The sequence below is a fragment of the Nyctereutes procyonoides genome, unplaced genomic scaffold (assembly GCF_905146905.1).
Source record: "Nyctereutes procyonoides isolate TBG_1078 unplaced genomic scaffold, NYPRO_anot_genome, whole genome shotgun sequence".
Classification (NCBI taxonomy): Eukaryota; Metazoa; Chordata; class Mammalia; order Carnivora; family Canidae; genus Nyctereutes; species Nyctereutes procyonoides.
In genome coordinates, this window is record NW_026575049.1 from 16,010,298 (window position 1) to 16,027,226 (window position 16,929).

Here is a 16,929-nt window from a genome sequence, read left to right on the forward strand (position 1 = left end):
TAATAGATACCTACATGAGTGAAAGGCCTGCAGTCCCTTACCTCTCTTGTAGGCCTGCACACCCCCGCCTCCCTCTCCCAGCTCTGCACACCCGGCCTCCCCGCCCCCCTCACGCAGCTCTGCAGACACAGCGCTGCACACCCGGTCACCGACACCGTGACTTCCGTTTCCGCCGCTCCCTCGGCTCCTCCGACAGAACCCGGCGAGCGCATGCGTCGTGGGGCCCGTGGGCAGGCGCAAGGGCAGAGGCGGCCCGGGCACATGCGCAGTGGCCTGCTCGCCCAGCGACCATGGAGGCCCCGAGGCCCCCGCCGTGGGGGTGGCGCGGCCGATGGCTGCTGCCGAGGCGAGGGGGCCTCCTGACCGTGTGGCTCTGGGCGCTGGGGCTGCTGCTGCTGCCTTCCCGTCTGGACGCGAAGCTGCCTCACGAAGAGGACGTATACTTTATCAATGAGTACGTGAACCTGCACAATGAGCTCCGGGGCAACGTCCTCCCCCGAGGCGCTAACTTGCGCTTCATGGTGAGGCTCTAACTTAGTGCTTCGTGGTGAGGCTCTAACTTGGGCTCCGGGGCGAGGCTCTAACTTGGCTCCGGGGCGAGGCTCTAACTTGGCTCCGGGCGAGGCTCTAACCTGGGCCCCGGGGCGAGGCTCTAAGGCAGAACCACGTCCAGCTCGCGCCCCCCCCCACCCCCGCGGCCCCACGACCCCGGGGCTGCTTCCCTGAGGCTGATGGATCGCCGGGACCGCGCTTTCCGCGTGGGTCTAAATCCACGTAAAGGTCGTTGAGGCTGGGCTGGGACGTTTACTAAGCGCTGCCCCTGAATGCTGCTGTTGACCTTGTGAAGTCTGGGCCGAATGGACAGTCTCCAGGGGAAAACTGCCAAGTGGAGGCCGACCACCTCGTGTGTGGTCTGATTGCAGGGCTGCAAAGACTGAATCATGCAATCCCGACCTAAAACATGCCCATTTAGGTCTTGTTTGTATGTGTATAGAGAGAGACATGTATACAAAAGTGATTTTTTTTAACGATTAGTATTCTAAAGGGATATTTATTTTCCAATATTCTATAATTATGTGTAATCTATGAAATTGAGAAAATGCCAAGAAAATCTTAGTATTGGTTTTCAGATACACTGTAACATGTACAAAGCATGTTGATTTTACAACTATTTTGCTGATTTATCTATGTGTATTTTTGTTCTTGTCCTTAAGTAAACAGTGAACTTAATGAATCTAAATAATGATAAAATTACCCTTTTCTGGATATTTCCAGATAGCTAGTCAGGGAACAGTATCTTGTGATTTTTTTTTTTTTTTACATTTCTGAGACTATCCATAGAACTTTACATGTGCCTCTTTTATAGTATTTACCAAGTACCACTATGTATTAAAATTTTATATTTATAAACTATAGAAGACAAAATTTATTCATGACTTTGCATTTTATTCCCCACATTACAATAGTTTACATATACTTAGTATTCAATAAGCGGTTTTAGATGAATATTTTAAATTATTGTATTACTCTGTATAAAAGGAATAAGATTAAAAGTGTATATTCTGAAGACTACATGTAAGAGTATTATAACCATTTGCATCATCCAGCAATCTGATTTTTAAATTACAATTATATAGATAGTCCTTTGCCTCAGGAAATAGTTACTTCATTTATGATTAATCAAAAACATTTTCTCCCATGGAAATTCCACAAACAAGACCCATAAGCACAAAGTTAGAATTGTTTTCCTTAAATCAAATAAGAACTCAAGGAAAATAGTTCAGAAAAAAAAAACCTTATTATTAATTTGTTTTCTTTGCTTTTTGCATTCTTTTTTTCAGACTTGGGATGTAGCTTTGTCACGGACTGCTAGAGCATGGGGGAAAAAATGTGTGCCTGAACATAATACTCATTTAGATGAACTAAAAATGGCCCATCCTAAATTTAATGGTATTGGTGAAAATATATGGATTGGACCTGAAAATGAATTCACTGCAAGTATTGCTATCAGAAGTTGGTATGAAGAGAGAAAAAAGTACCATTTTGAAAATGACAGTTGCTCTAGTGACTGTTCTCATTATAAACAGGTATCTAATATTTATATTAATTCAATAGACTCCTTAATTATTTTACTACCAAGCTTTTTATTATGTTTCAATATTATAAATAAATTTAAATGGCAAAGTTATTACCTCTAATGGAATCAAAATTCTAATCAGTCCTAGATCTTCAAAATGTCTATGATTCCGTGTATTACATGAGGCATACAGTTAAAACATTCCTTTAAATGTAATAAATCTCAGGGCCTCTGGCTGGCTCAGGAGTAGAGCATCTGCTTTCGGCTCAGTTCGTGATCCTGGGGTCCTGGGATTGAGTCCGCATCGGGCTCCCTGCATGGAGCCTGCTTCTCCCTCTGCCTGTGTCTCTGCCTCTCTCTGTGTCTCTCATGAATAAATAAATAAAATCTTTAAAGTAAATAAATGTAATAAATTTCATCTCTATACCCAGAAATGATAGGTGCTATTCTAAAAGTAACACATTCTGGAAAAGGAAGAAACCAGAAAATAAAAATTATTTTTAAATTATAAACATAAGTAAAAGATTTGATATTTTTTTGCACAGATTAGTACACATACTATGATATAACTGATTAAAACATTTTAAGTGAAAATTAATAGCGTTATTTTCCTGTCTCCTAACAATCCACCTTTACACTTTATACTCCAACAATACTGAGCCACTTGTTATTTGCTCTACATACACTTATTATTTCACATATTATTTATAATCACCTATTTATATATGATACTCCACTGGTACAGAGAGCTTGTCTTATTCACGGCAAGAACAAAGCATTTTGGTCTTCTATAAATACTTGTTATCAGGATCAAGAAATTATTTGATGAACTTCCAAGCTGATTTAAGAGATGATTATTTTTCAATCAATAGACTCTGATGTCATATTTTATGCAGAACTTAAAATCTTGTGATCTTTTTCATACTGAAATCTTGTGTTCAAATTCCATTGAATGGGGATCCCTGGGTGGCGCAGCGGTTTGGCGCCTGCCTTTGGCCCAGGGCGCGATCCTGGAGACCCGGGATCGAGTTCCACGTCGGGCTCCCAGTGCATGGAGCCTGCTTCTCCCTCTGCCTGTGTCTCTGCCTCTCTCTCTCTCTCTCTCTCTCTCTCTCTCTCTCTCTCTCTCATAAATAAATTTAAAAAAATTAAAAAAACAAATTCCATTGAATGAGTTGTGTTTCAAGATATTTGATTAGTTCTTCTAGAAAGTTATAGTGGGTCTCCATTGTTTTACTCATATCAAAGCCAGATTCCTTAATATGATTTTAATAATCCCAGTAAATTAACCAAGTCTACTGAATATGATTTTAATAATCCCAGTAAATTAACCAAGTCTACTTCATGATCGATTCCTCTGGTAATTTTTACTCTTTAATTTTGGTATCCTAGACCTTTTTGTTTTCCCATATTTGACCTGCTTAACTCCATTTCAACTGTTGTAGACATTCTATTCTCTATTCTTTTACTGTATCACTCTATTTCTTTAAGAATCACACTTTTAAAACTACTGAAGGTTGGGATAAAGAGAAAAGGAAAACAGAAACTGTTTTTCTCTTCCACAGATGTCAACAAGACAATACAAGTACTGTTTTATGTGGAAGTATTAGAAATACTAAAGCCATACAGAGAATTTTCTGGAATATCTTTAATGATTATTATATTGCCACTCCAATTCAAGACCTGTTTTTCTTTTTATAGAAACCACCTTTTTTATTCATTTTTTTTTAAATTTCAGGTCCAGACTCTTATTTTATTTTATAATGGAATTTCCTCAACAAAAAAGAAAAATGCTACTTGCATTCAACTACCTTTATTTTTGTATTGCTTATCCTTCTCTTTTATAATTTTGATGTCATTTTTCTCCTTTCTACTTACAACTTCCAGGCTTCTAAAACTTTTTCTCCTTTCTTTTCCCTCTTCCTCTCTGCCAATAACCTAGAGCTCTCAGCTTCAACAGGAGTTTGGAAACTGATTCAGCAAGTGTGCCTTCCTTTGGCTCCAAAATTCTTTGGATCAGTGTTTCTCAAACTCTTTATCCTAAGGCAGAACCTGCCAAATATTTCTCTAAATACAATTTGGGAAATGCTTCCCGAAATCTGTGACATATCTCTACTTGCATCCAAATAAAGAATACTTCATATTCCTTAAATTGTTTGGTTAAAGTTTCTTTGTGAATTGAATATATTATAGTTTATAGTATGACTGAATAAATGTTTAGAATCAAATTTGGGGTTTTTTGGAAAATTGTATTTTAGGTTGTTTGGGACACATCTTACAAAATTGGTTGTGCCGTAACTCCATGTACAAAGATTGGACATATTAGATATGCAGTAATTTTCATATGCAACTATGCACCAGGGTAAGTTACCTTAAATTTTAAAAAGAATGTAAAAATAAATTGGGAATTTTTCAAGGTTAACTTTTCCTAACTTTCAATATAGTCTTCTATATAGTCTTTCAATGTAGCCTTTGTGAACTGTAAAAGAATTAAATATAAGATATTAAGGATTTTAAATTGAAGTATTTTCAGTTCTATTGGGTATATTGATTTAACATACAAACTAGCCAAGTATTACTTCCTAAAAGAATTTTAACTTTAGTGTCATTTCACAATATCTAGCCTAAGTAGCATAGAATTTAAATTATTTTCCAAAATAGTTTATTTCCATATTTATAATAAAAGTCAAAGAAAAATAAGGTTAGATGTGTTGAAATGTATGTTGTGAGAGTTGTTTCAAGAGTGCATCAGCTTTGTAACTGAAAGACACTTAATTGACCATCCTTTGCAAGTTGTGTTACTATTTGAGGCTAGTCTCATATAAAAAATCCAAATATCTCAAATTGGCAAGAGTACTTCAGGAGTCTTCTTTTGAAGAAACTTGAATTCTTTCCACTGACTTACCATGTGATTATTTACCTTACACCTGAATACCTTCCTATGACAGGAAATAACTACCTTCCAGAATAGCCTCCATCTCTGAAGAGTTTTGTTGGAAAGTCTGAAGTTTTCTTATAGGTCAAGATGATACTGTCAGTAATATTATTAAAATGTCCAACCAGGGATGCCAGGGTTGCTCAGCGATTGAGCTTCTGCCTTTGGTCCAGGGCGTGATCTTGGAGTCCTGGGATCGAGTCCCGCGTCGGGCTCCCAACATGGAGCCTGCTTCTCCCTCTGGTGTGTCTCTGTCTCTCATGAATAAATAAATAAAATATTTTTTAAAAATGTCCAACCAAATGAGAAAATATCCTAATCACCATGTCAGGAAAACAGTAAAAAATTGACTACACACTAGGATTAAGAATTTCTGCCAAATAAAATGGTCTGGGACTAAACCACAAAGAAAAAACAAATCCCATCGATTACTGATTACTGATTGTATTCCTCTGGATAGGGAAAATAAGAGAACTATGATGTCAATCAAATTAGCCTCAGAAATCCTTTCCATGATAGAAGTTTTGTGACCTTGAACGTAGTCATGCAAAACAAGTTCAGGATGTAGACATAAAACTTTTTAGGCCTCCTTTCATTCCTACAAACTGAAAGCATTGGAACAATACCTTTGTATTGAACTTTTCAAAGTTAACTGTTGACTGGTATTGAAAATTCAGAGAACCTAGTACTGATGTAAGAGAGGAAGGAGGTTCCTCTGGGGCACTATCTTCATTTATGCACTCAGCAACTCTGTACAAGGCATTGATCTATGTCTACCAACAAGACCAAAAATGGGTGACCCTATTTAGTTTGTAGTCTTGGAAGGGAGACAAACAATAAATAAATAAACAAATAATATTTAAGTAGGTAACAAAATATGCTATAATACTTAAAGCAAGATAGGCATATTGGGAATAACAAGTATGGAATAGAGATAGGGTAGTTGTAAGAGAAAGCGGCATTTGGTGTGATAATGACTAAATATTTCAGATAGAAGAGCATGTATAAAACCTTTGAGCTTAGAATGCGTTAAGCATGTTTAAGAAATGAATAACTGGTTAGAGGTAGGAGCTGAGGTAGAAAATTAGGCGACAGCCTCACCAAACAACATACTATAGGCCGTGTTAAGACTTTGGAATTTATTTCAAGTAGTGGCCAAGCCAATGGAAAGTTCTAAAGCAAGTGAGTGACATAATCTTATCTCTGTTTTGAAAAGAACACTTTAAGGGGATCCCTGGGTGGTTCAGCGGTTTCTTCTTCTCTTTCTGCCCCTCTCCCCATGCTCTCTTTCTTTCTCTATAAAATAAAATAAATCTTTAAAAAAATTAAAAATAAAATAATAAACAGTGCTCTCCTTTTCATGTACATTTAGAATATTTTATTAGCTTTATCTCAAGTAATAATTATCCAGGTAGACCTGTGGTTCTCACATGAGTTAGTATCATACTAACATGATCTTATAGTCATGGAATTACTAGGTTAAAGAGGATATATACTTTTAATTTGGATAGCTAGTACTATCTATTCATCTTAGTCATACTGTTTTTTTTAAACATTTATTTATTTTTATACTCTATTTTTTATAGAGTGTGTTGTGGGGAGGTGAGGGCAGAGGGAGAGGGAGAGAGAAACTCTTGCAGACTTGGTACTGAGCGCAGAGCCTGATGGAGGGCTCCATCCCACCATCCTGAGATCATGACCTGAGCTGAAACCAAGAGTTGGAGGCTTAATCAACTGCACAACCCGGGTGCCCCTTAGTTATACTACTTTTCTAATAACAATTCTTTACATTAACATATGACCTCTCATATGATTGCTTTTCAGTTCTCTTGCTAACATAATATATTTTCAAACATTCTGCTATGAGTTCAGTATATTTTTAATTTTCATCTCCTATTTTACATGAGTTTAGATATCGTTTTGTAAGTTTCAAAAAATGGATTTCATTTTCTGGGACCTGTTTCTATACATTCACGATTTTTCTCTTAAGTTGTTGGATTTTTTTTTTTTTGTAATTGTAAGAGTGTTCAGGTAGCAAGAAAATTAATTATTTCATGCAATGTCATTTATAAATATTTTCCCAGTTTGATGTTTAACTTTGACTTTATTTATAATTTTGCAAAAAGAATTATTTTGTTATTAGAAAAAGTACCAGTATTTTTTTTCCATAGGTTTTGAAGTGTGTGTCATCCTCAAGCAAGGCTTCTCAAAGTATTATTATTCAACATTTTTTTCCAGTAATTCTTTATGTTTTTAACTTTTAAATATTTGATCCACTTTGCTTTTGGATATTATGTAATCTAGTATAAGAATTAGTCTCCTGATGAAAATGACTATAAAGACCAGGCAAAACATATAAGAATATTGCTTTTTTTTTTTTTTTTGCATTTTCGCACCACAACACTTTATTTATTTTTTTTAATAAATTAATTTGTATTGGTGTTCAGCTTACCAACATACAGAATAACACCCAGTGCTCATCCCGTCAAGTGTCCCCCTCAGTGCCCGTCACCCATTCACCCCCACCTCCCGCCCTCCTCCCCCTCCACCACCCCTAGTTCATTTCCCAGAGTTAGAAGTCTTTATGCTCTGTCTCCCTTTCTGATATTTCCCACACATTTCTTCTCCCTTCCCTTATATTCCCTTTCACTATTATTCATATTCCCCAAATGAATGAGAACATACACTGTTTGTCCTTCTCCGATTGATTTACTTCACTCAGCATAATACCCTCCAGTTCCATCCACGTTGAAGCAAATGGTGGGTATTTGTCGTTTCTAATGGCTGAGTAATATTCCATTGTATACATAAACCACATCTTCTTTATCCATTCATCTTTCGATGGGCACCGAGGCTCCTTCCACAGTTTGGCTATTGTGGACATGGCTGCTAGAAACATCGGGGTGCAGGTGTCCCGGCGTTTCATTGCATCTGAATCTGTGGGGTAAATCCCTAACAGTGCAATTGCTGGGTCGTAGAAGAATATTGCTTTTAGTCATTACAAAATAACCAATGCAGAGCTGTGATCTTTGCAAATAGAAAAGGACTTACTGAGAACCCTATATTTACTTTAGTTTTCTCTCTGAGGGAATTCTTGAAACAATAGCCAGAGAAGCAGAATCTAAGCAAAGACCATGTTATTTTCTGAGCAAAGGAAATACCAGTGTTTGTTGATTTTAAGTTGCTTCGCCAAGCAGAACATAAAAATCAAGAAGTATATATTCACTTGATTATATAAAAATTTAAAATGAATTTGTGGCTAAAGAAATACCATAGATATAGCCAAAGAAAAAATAATATACTGGAAAATATATTTGTGGAATATATGACAGAGTTCATCTCCTTAATTTACAAAGAATTCATACAAATAATAAAGAAAAAGAGAAACAACCCAAAAGAATAATTTGCAAAAGATATGAAGACGTCATTTACTGAAGAGAAAAAAGTCATTAATCCTATGAAGAGATATTCAATCTCATAATTGAAGTAATTCAAGTAAAAACAAAAATAAGTTATTTTTCACTCATCCGTCTGAGACAAGCATAGAAAAGCATAACTGATACTCTGCACATGCCATGGGGCAATAAATTGGTACAATTTTCCTGAATACGACAGAATAACAAAATTTATACTTATCTTTTGATCTTGTAATCTCCTTATCAGAATTATATCTTATTAATATCTTCATGAAAACTGGCCAAGATATATATACGAGAATACCCATCTTAGCATGTTTTAATAGCATGAAACAAATTAAAAAAAAAAAAACTAATGAGGGATCCCTGGGTGGTGCAGCGGTTTGGCGCCTGCCTTTGGCCCAGGGTGCGATCCTGGAGACCTGGGATCGAATCCCACATCGGGCTCCCAGTGCATGGAGCCTGCTTCTCCCTCTGCCTATGTCTCTGCCTCTCTCTCTCTCTCTGTGTGTGTGTGTGACTATCATAAAAAAAATAAAAATAAAATAAATAAAAAAACTAATGACTCCAGTAATAGCAGACTGAGCAATCAATTTACAATGCATTATTGTGTAACCATGAAAAATACTGGTCTTTATGTACCAGTCTCACTTGTTAAGATGAAAAAGTAAGATGCAGAACAATAATAAGTAAGATTGGGTCTTTTTGTTATAGCAGCTAGTGCTACCAGAAAATCGAGTGATTCAGTAAGAGAGAAGTGGAGTCAGTAAGAGTCCAGTGAGGTGGGTAGCTCTGCACCACTGTTCATTCAGGGACCCTTCTCGCTGCCTCCCCACTCCTGGGAGGCAGGATCTTTGTCCGCAGATCAAGTCCAGGTGGCAGGTAAGGGCTAGCTTAGGCTCACAGTCAGGGAAGAGAAACATGTGGGCGCATGGCCATCTCTTAAAGTGGGAAGTGATGTGCATAAACTGCTGTTTCCGATGGACAACAGATCACGTGGCCACTTGGAAGTTGCAAGGGAAGTTGGGAAACGCAGCAAGGCTAGCCATCAATGTACCAAGCTAAAATACTGTTATTCCTGTATTTTTAGAGATATTTAGCTTGACAGCTAGGAGTCTATCATATAGAGAAGTACTGAGAAACTTTTATTAAAAAAAAAAAAACTTGCTTCTGGTAGAAATCATGAACTGTTAAACAGAAGCTATCTTTGGGGAGACAGAGGGAAAGTGGAGGATGGAGACATTTTTCCCCTTTAAGGTTGCCCCTTTCTGCTTCCTCCTTTCCGCCATCTCCTTAAAGTATTGTACATGCACTGCTTTTACTTAACATCAACAAAGGATATCTGGATTGAGATCAGAAAAATATATGACATTTTCAGAAGGCAATGAATAACAGGATTTGCAGGTCATTTATTAAGTAATGGGAGAGAGGAGGGACAGCTGGGTGGTTCAGTCCTTAAGGGTCAGGATCTTGATTTCAACTGGGATCATGACCTCCGTGTCATGGGATCCAGCCTCACATTGGGGTCCATGCTCAGCGAGGGGTCTGCTTGAAGATTCCCTCCCTCTGCCTCTCCCGTCACCTGCACACATGCTCTCTCACTCTCTAAAATAAATAAATATTTTGGGCAGCCCAGGTGGCTCAGCAGTTTAGCACCGCCTTCAGCCCAGGGTCTGATCCTGGAGACCCGGGATCAAGTTCCACGTCCGGCTCCCTGCATGGAGCCTGCTTCTCCCTCTGCCTGTGTCTCTGCTGGTCTCTCTCTCTGTGTCTCTCATGAATAAATAAATAAAATCGTTATTAAAAAAAAAGGAAAAAAATGAAGGAAGATGGTATCTTGGGGAGAATTAGAAGATGGTGCAGCTAAATAATATCCATCTCAAAGGAGCTTTACTGGTGTTTAACTGTGGTCCCTAGACCTATAGGTGCAAGATGTGAAAGTGAAGGAAGGAGATGTGACTGAGTTTTACCAAAAGCAATATAAAATAAGGTAGCTTTGGGGCACCTCAGTGTCTTAGTTAAGTATCCAACTCTTGGTTTCCACTCAGGTCACGATCTCTGGGTCAGGGGCCCTGTGTCGGTTGCTGTGCTCAGTGGGGAGTCTGTTGGAGATTCTCTCCCTTTCCCTCTCCCCTCCCCCAGCTCGTGTTCTCTCTAAAATAAAGACATCAATCTTTAAAAAAAATTTTTTTAATGTAAGGTGCTTTGCAAATACAGGGATAATTTGAAGCAAAACAAAACAAAACAAAACAAAACAGGATTCATGCTTTCCTTGACATTAAATAGGTCCAGGAAGTAGTCATAGGGTTTTAGCAAAGACAGATACAGGAGCTGTATCAGACGGGGAGCCAGGTAGGATTGTTAAAAGATAATCTTCCTTGATGCTCACCACATTGTATTTTTCTCCAGCCCACTAGGATAGATCTTTAAGTCTTCTTGGGAAACCTACAGATGTTCGGACATGAGCCAGAAGCCAGTGCTGTAGTTTTTCTCAATGGTATATGGAAGTAGTGACAGTGCAGGGAGCTGCTTCAGGTGCTCTGGTTATTCTGGGTGTGTGACATGGAGCCCTACCCTTCCTGAATGGTCTGTCATTGTCTGCCTTTAAAATCCTTCCTCTTCCTCTCTTTAAATAATGATGGGGCTAAGTTATTCCCAAAGCTCACCCTACAGACTGTTTCCTCAGTACCTTGCAGAAAACACCAAACAAAAATACCATTTTAAAAGAGATGTAATTTATTTTCTTTTAGAGTGTAAGCTCCTCAAAAGCAGGGACAATGTTTTCTATATGTTCTATTTTGCTAGTACACTGTAAATGCTCAATAAATATTGATGATGGGAAAGAAGATCTATCAGAGCATCTATCTGATGTGCTCTGCCCTTGTTCTTTGGACAATGTTTAGACGAGATGGGTTTGAACAGGGAAAACTTTGAAAAGAAGAATTTGCCTACAGATTGTCAATCCATGGAGCTGGATTACCTCCTTCACGAGCAAGCTGGTGGCAGGTATGAGTCTAGCGTAGGCAGAGACAGTTTTGGTCACCACCGGGATTGTGTTCTGTCTGAAACAGTATAGCTCTATTGTAAAATGTGAATAATGGTCTTCTAATGGACTTGGGTTTGGACATGGGTATAGTTGCCCACAAGGCCTACCAGGTAACACATCCTTATCCAGGACCTGGACACACGTCCTCCAGGTGGTAATACACTGAAGGTATGGACAGAGATGTGTCTAGAGAATGTTCTAGAGGACTGTTCACTCTTGACTTGGTCTTAGCAAACCACTGGGATGCTTCTTGGAAAAAGCAAATGCCTAAAATGCCTATTTCTCTAAAAATAGAGAAATTTGTCTGTGTCTTCAGGTACTGCCAGGGCAGCTGTGAAATGTCAATGGACGTTGCTGGTTATAGGTGCTTAACTGTTGTTTTCTCCTCATCCAGCCCAATAATTCCAATTACAGGTGTGGAATTGTACTGTAGATTCAGAGTTAACTTGATTTAGGTTAAACTTTTTTTTTAATTTTCTTTTTTTATTTATTTATGATAGTCACAGAGAGAGAGAGAGGCAGAGACATAGGCAGAGGGAGAAGCAGGCCCCATGCACCGGGAGCCTGACGTGGGACTCGATCCCGGGTCTCCAGGATCATGCCCTGGGCTAAAGGCAGGCGCCAAACCGCTGCGCCCCGCAGGGATCCCTAGGTTAAACTTTTTTTTAAAAGATGTTATTTATTCATGAGAGACACAGAGAGAGGCAGAGATACAGGCAGAGACACAGGCAGAGGGAGAAGCAGGCTCCCTGCAGGGAGCCCGGCGGGGGACTCGATCCCCCAGGACCCAGGGTCACGCCCTGAGCTGAAGGCAGGTGCTCAGCCACTGAGCCCCCCAGGGGCCCCATTTAGGTTAAACTTCTTACAGACTCAGAACAAGAGGAAGATCGGTGTGCATGAGAGTATTAGTCTGGCATTTCTGACTATATGATATAAATAGTGATATGAAATTCAAATCTTTGGAAAAGAGGACCCATTGTATTCTCGCGTGATGTGTATTTATTTATTTTGATATAGATAATTTTTTTTTGCTTTTCCAAAGTCATTCTAGATACAATATGACTCAGAAATTTGATATGCAAGTTTGTGAATATTTATTTCTTAGTGTTCACCCTTCTTCCAAATGGCCCAGAGTGACCTAACCAGGGGTTTATGTACCTAACATTAGTTTTTAGAGTTTCCAACTACACACTGAGCAAATCAGCATTCCTATTTAAATGACCGGGATTAATGACCCTTTTTTCACTCAAAATTATAATTTCCCTGTTTGTTTTCCTTCTTCCTTAACCTAAATCCTTCATATAAGCTTCCCAATTTGTATCTACTTTGGCCTTTTTTTTCTTACGTAGCTCTGGGCAATTGATGTAATAATTTCTCACTTCTTTCTTCTGTTTTGTACAACAGATTAAACGAATTTTGTAAAATCCCATTTAAATTTATTTGCTTGTTTTCCTATTTACATATTTTTAGGGCAGACCTCTAGTAAGTCATGCAGCTGGGTCTTTGGGACAATAGGCATTTCAGGATTTTGCATAGTCTTCAGAAAATTAATATATCATTTCTCTAGAACTTTTAATACATTTGTACCAAGGAGAAGGCAATTAATTATAAAACATTCTGTAACATCATTGTGGAAGGAAAATTTTGCTACAAACTAAAATGAAAGTAGCTTTAAAACTCATTCATTTAAATCAGAGTACTTTGTTTCAAGGACATGGGAATTCATTTCAGAAGAGACTATTTTCTTTGGGGATTAAAGGAGAAGATTATATCTCTAATATCAGTACTTCCTAGAGTCCATTTTCTTAGTTAAATCACCTTTATAACCTAACTAAAAATTTCTGTTTTTTGCTTTTTTATAGAGGATCTCTGTCAAGAAGGCCTTATAAACAAGGAATAATTTGTACTCAATGTAGCAGATTTGACAAATGCACAGATCTTCTATGCAGTAAGATAAAGAAAATACACATAAAAATATCCATACCAGGGACTCCTGGGGGGCTCCGTGGTTGAGCGTCTGCTTTTGGCTCTGGTTGTGACCCTGGGGTCCCGAGGATTGTCCCACATGGGGCGGGGGGAGGGGGGATGTCCCCGCAGGGAGCCTGCTTCTCCCTCTGCCTGTGTCTCTGCCCCTCTGTCTGTGTCTAGCGACCACTCACCCCTGAAGAATAATGGTTTCCACTTCTCTTAAATCTCCCAAATTTCACTTGCATTCCTGTTTTTGGCAAACTCTAACTTGAAGCTATTCAGAGGAAGGGATTCACAGAAAGGGAATTCGCTCCGGCTTCAGGTCTGCAACGCAGAATCAACGTGACACCAGTGGGGTAGAGTGCTGTGTGGGTAGTTGGCAGTCCTGCACACTTTGGCTGGTGTCAGACTTTTCCACAATAACAGTCAGTGTCAAGAGATAGTGGAGTAATTCCCATATTGTCCTTAATACTTATGTAAATTCAGCCAAACTTATTATTCAAGTACAAGCAGATAGGCGAATATTGTGGAAACACAAATTTGTGGCACATAATTCTCACAAAGCAAGAGGTTGGCTTTCACCAAAAAGAAGAGATGAATGGAAAATGAAAAACTGCTCTGAAAAAAACTATCCATAAGCATTGAGACTTAATAGACAAAGACTAACTTCTGAAGGCTACAATTACAAAACAAAATGTAAATATAATAAATTTTAGCAATATGTAAATGATATAATTAATAAAATTGGGGAAAAGAAGAAAGAGAGAGAGAAATGTGCTTAATTTCCATAGCCAGGGGCCAAAAAATATTGAAAGCTGATAAACAGTAGAGATGTAAGTATATTTAAATGTACTTAAATATCCAATCAAGTGCAAAAGTAAAAGAAGAGTGTAATCAGTGAAGAATGGTGATGACAAATGAAGGAAAACACAAAGAAGAAACTTGCTATTTACATCATTGCTCAACTAAGTTGATACACATACATGGAATGAAGTAGAGAAAATGCAGACTATGAGGTAAAAGTTTTTTTTTTTTTTTTAAGGAGGGCTAAAGTAGAAATCATTGCATAAAATATGAAGTAAAATAAGACCAGGCACAAAAGACTCAAATATCCTCAAAGATCCAACAGGTCAGTTCACCTCTAGCATGGTCTGAAGAGTGACCTCTGAATTTTCTCGCGAGACAAAGCCTCTGGTTGCCGTGGGGTTCCCTGTGGGTAAGGACGCATTTGTCCTCTGGCCTCCCTCCTGACTGCACTGGGGAGGATGGTCTGATCTTCCCCACCCAGCACGTGGAGGAAAGGAAATGTATTTCCTGGCAGGTATTAGGATAGCATCGGGCTGGAAAGCAGGAACAGGACCAGGCTCCAGACTTAGCTTTGCCCTCTAGGAAGTGAAGGGCAAGTAAAAGCTCCTGAAAATAAGAATTAAAGAGTAAAGTGAGGTAAATCAGAATATTAATTTGGAGTGATCTGGTAAGAAGAGAGATGTAAGTAAGAGATGCTATAAGACCCTAGGATATTGAAGCTGGAAAGAATCTTTAACGGACAGAAGTGAAGTGCGTCCTACAAGGTGACTTAGTAATGGGATCAACATGTCCTCGTTCCTATATTTCTGTGTTCTCTAGCAGACGAGGCTGACTTTTACTGAAAGAGAATATACTGTATTTTATGATGGGCTACTGGTTGCAAGGGGCCCATCAAATATGGCAGCAGGATACCTGAGGACCGGGAGAATGCTGTCATTATTTTTAGAAAAATAATCTTATGGGATCCCTGGGTGGCGCAGCGGTTTGGCGCCTGCCTTTGGCCCAGGGCGCGATCCTGGAGACCCGGGATCGAGTTCCACGTCGGGCTCCCGGTGCATGGAGCCTGCTTCTCCCTCTGCCTGTGTCTCTGCCTCTCTCTCTGTGTGTGTGACTATCATAAATAAATAAAAATTAAAAAAAAAAGAAAAATAATCTTATCTCTAGAGAAAGAAGGAATTTCACGTAATTCCTTATGGTCTTTCTTTTTCTTTTTAGGTAACGCAGATCGTGACCAATCCGTATGTATGTATTGCTGTCCTTTATTTCTTGGACAACTTAACTACTTTATGTGAAATCCAGCTTTCAGTCCTGCTTCTTTATTTACAGATTATCGATTTTGGTACCCCAGATGGGAAGTTCCCCGGCCAATTGTGTGTGATCCACTGTGCTTATTTATTTTCTTTCTGAGAATGCTGTGTTTTACAATATGTATCACAGTTGTTTTAATAATACAGTCTCGGTTTCCAAATATATTGTTGGAAGAAGAGATAATGTTTGCCTCTGAAGTAGTTGAGGTACAGCCAGAAAAGTTACAGGAGGTGAAGGAAGAAGACAAGGAAAAGAAGAAAGAGGAAGTGAAGGAAAAGGAAGGAGATAAAGAAGAGGAAGAGGAGGACGAGGAGGAGGAGGATGAGGAGGACAAGGTGGAGGAGCAGTAAGATTTACCACCATCATAGGCCAAAAGCATAATACAAAAAACAATATAAGCAAAAAATAAAATACTGAGATTTAACAAAAAAGAATATATATAAACCGCTACTGGAATACCTTTTATTCTCTTTCTTCTTCAACAAATTTAAATTTGAAAAACATAGAAACAAACAAAAAACTTGTATTTTATAGTAATTATTATAAGGCAAGCTCTTAGACACTAAGAATAGGTAAAGACGTGATGATAGAAATACTACAAAAGATTTGACCAGTCTAATGAGTCTTAAGATTTAACTGTGTTATCCTTATAAAGGAAGGAATTCCCATTGTGTAAATGTTTCTATCTCTGTGTTTTAAATATTTCTTAAGAGGGTTAATAAGTTTCTTAAGTATTAAGATTATACATGTAAGTGCATAGAACCATTCCAACTTAAGATAACCATTTAATAACCTTTGGTTTTCTTGTTTTTGTCATCACTATTATGATTGTTATTTTTTTTTCTATTTAAAATCAATTAATTACTATTTATAGTTACTGATAGTGGTGATGATGGTGGTGATGATACTGACCATGTGGTATCAAAGCATTGAATATCATTATGTGTATTTGTATTGTGTGTGTTTGAAATAGTTTCACTGGTACTGGCACATACTGTTAGGAGACAAATTCTTATTTCTACTTCATGTTTAATATTTTATTAAAGCCTTGTTCTAATTCTTTACTAGGCTGTATAATTTGTTGCCACCAAGGAAAAATAAATGTCAAAAGTTTAATTATTGGGATCCCTGGGTGGCGCAGCGGTTTGGCGCCTGCCTTTGGCCCAGGGCGCGATCCTGGAGATCCAGGATCGAATCCCACGTCGGGCTCCCGGTGCATGGAGCCTGCTTCTCCCTCTGCCTGTGTCTCTGCCTCTCTCTCTCTGTGTGTGTGACTATCGTAAATAAATAAAAATTTTAAAAAAAATTTAAAAAAAAGTTTAATTATTTGTTATTGAGCAATTTGGCTGCTTCCAAATTTATGTGGTAAAAT

General features: G+C 38.4%; 1 protein-coding gene across 1 annotated transcript; it reads left to right on the forward strand.

Moving 5' to 3' along the window:
- Positions 1-290: 290 nt before the first annotated feature.
- On the forward strand, positions 291-15,907 carry GLIPR1L2 (GLIPR1 like 2). The gene is made up of 6 exons (XM_055329401.1): positions 291-521; positions 1,842-2,087; positions 4,336-4,439; positions 13,337-13,422; positions 15,465-15,491; positions 15,576-15,907. Exons 1-6 carry the CDS (start codon positions 291-293, stop codon positions 15,905-15,907), a joined length of 1,026 nt encoding a protein of 341 aa, XP_055185376.1.
- Positions 15,908-16,929: the final 1,022 nt, after the last annotated feature.

Excerpts from the sequence above, each read along its gene's own strand:
- GLIPR1L2 (XM_055329401.1), top strand. The coding sequence starts at position 291 with ATGGAGGCCCCGAGGCCCCCGCCGTGGGGGTGGCGCGGCCGATGGCTG. Across the intron at positions 2,088-4,335 it reads ACTGTTCTCATTATAAACAG|GTTGTTTGGGACACATCTTA; the intron begins GTATCTAATATT and ends ATTGTATTTTAG. Across the intron at positions 4,440-13,336 it reads ATATGCAACTATGCACCAGG|AGGATCTCTGTCAAGAAGGC; the intron begins GTAAGTTACCTT and ends GCTTTTTTATAG.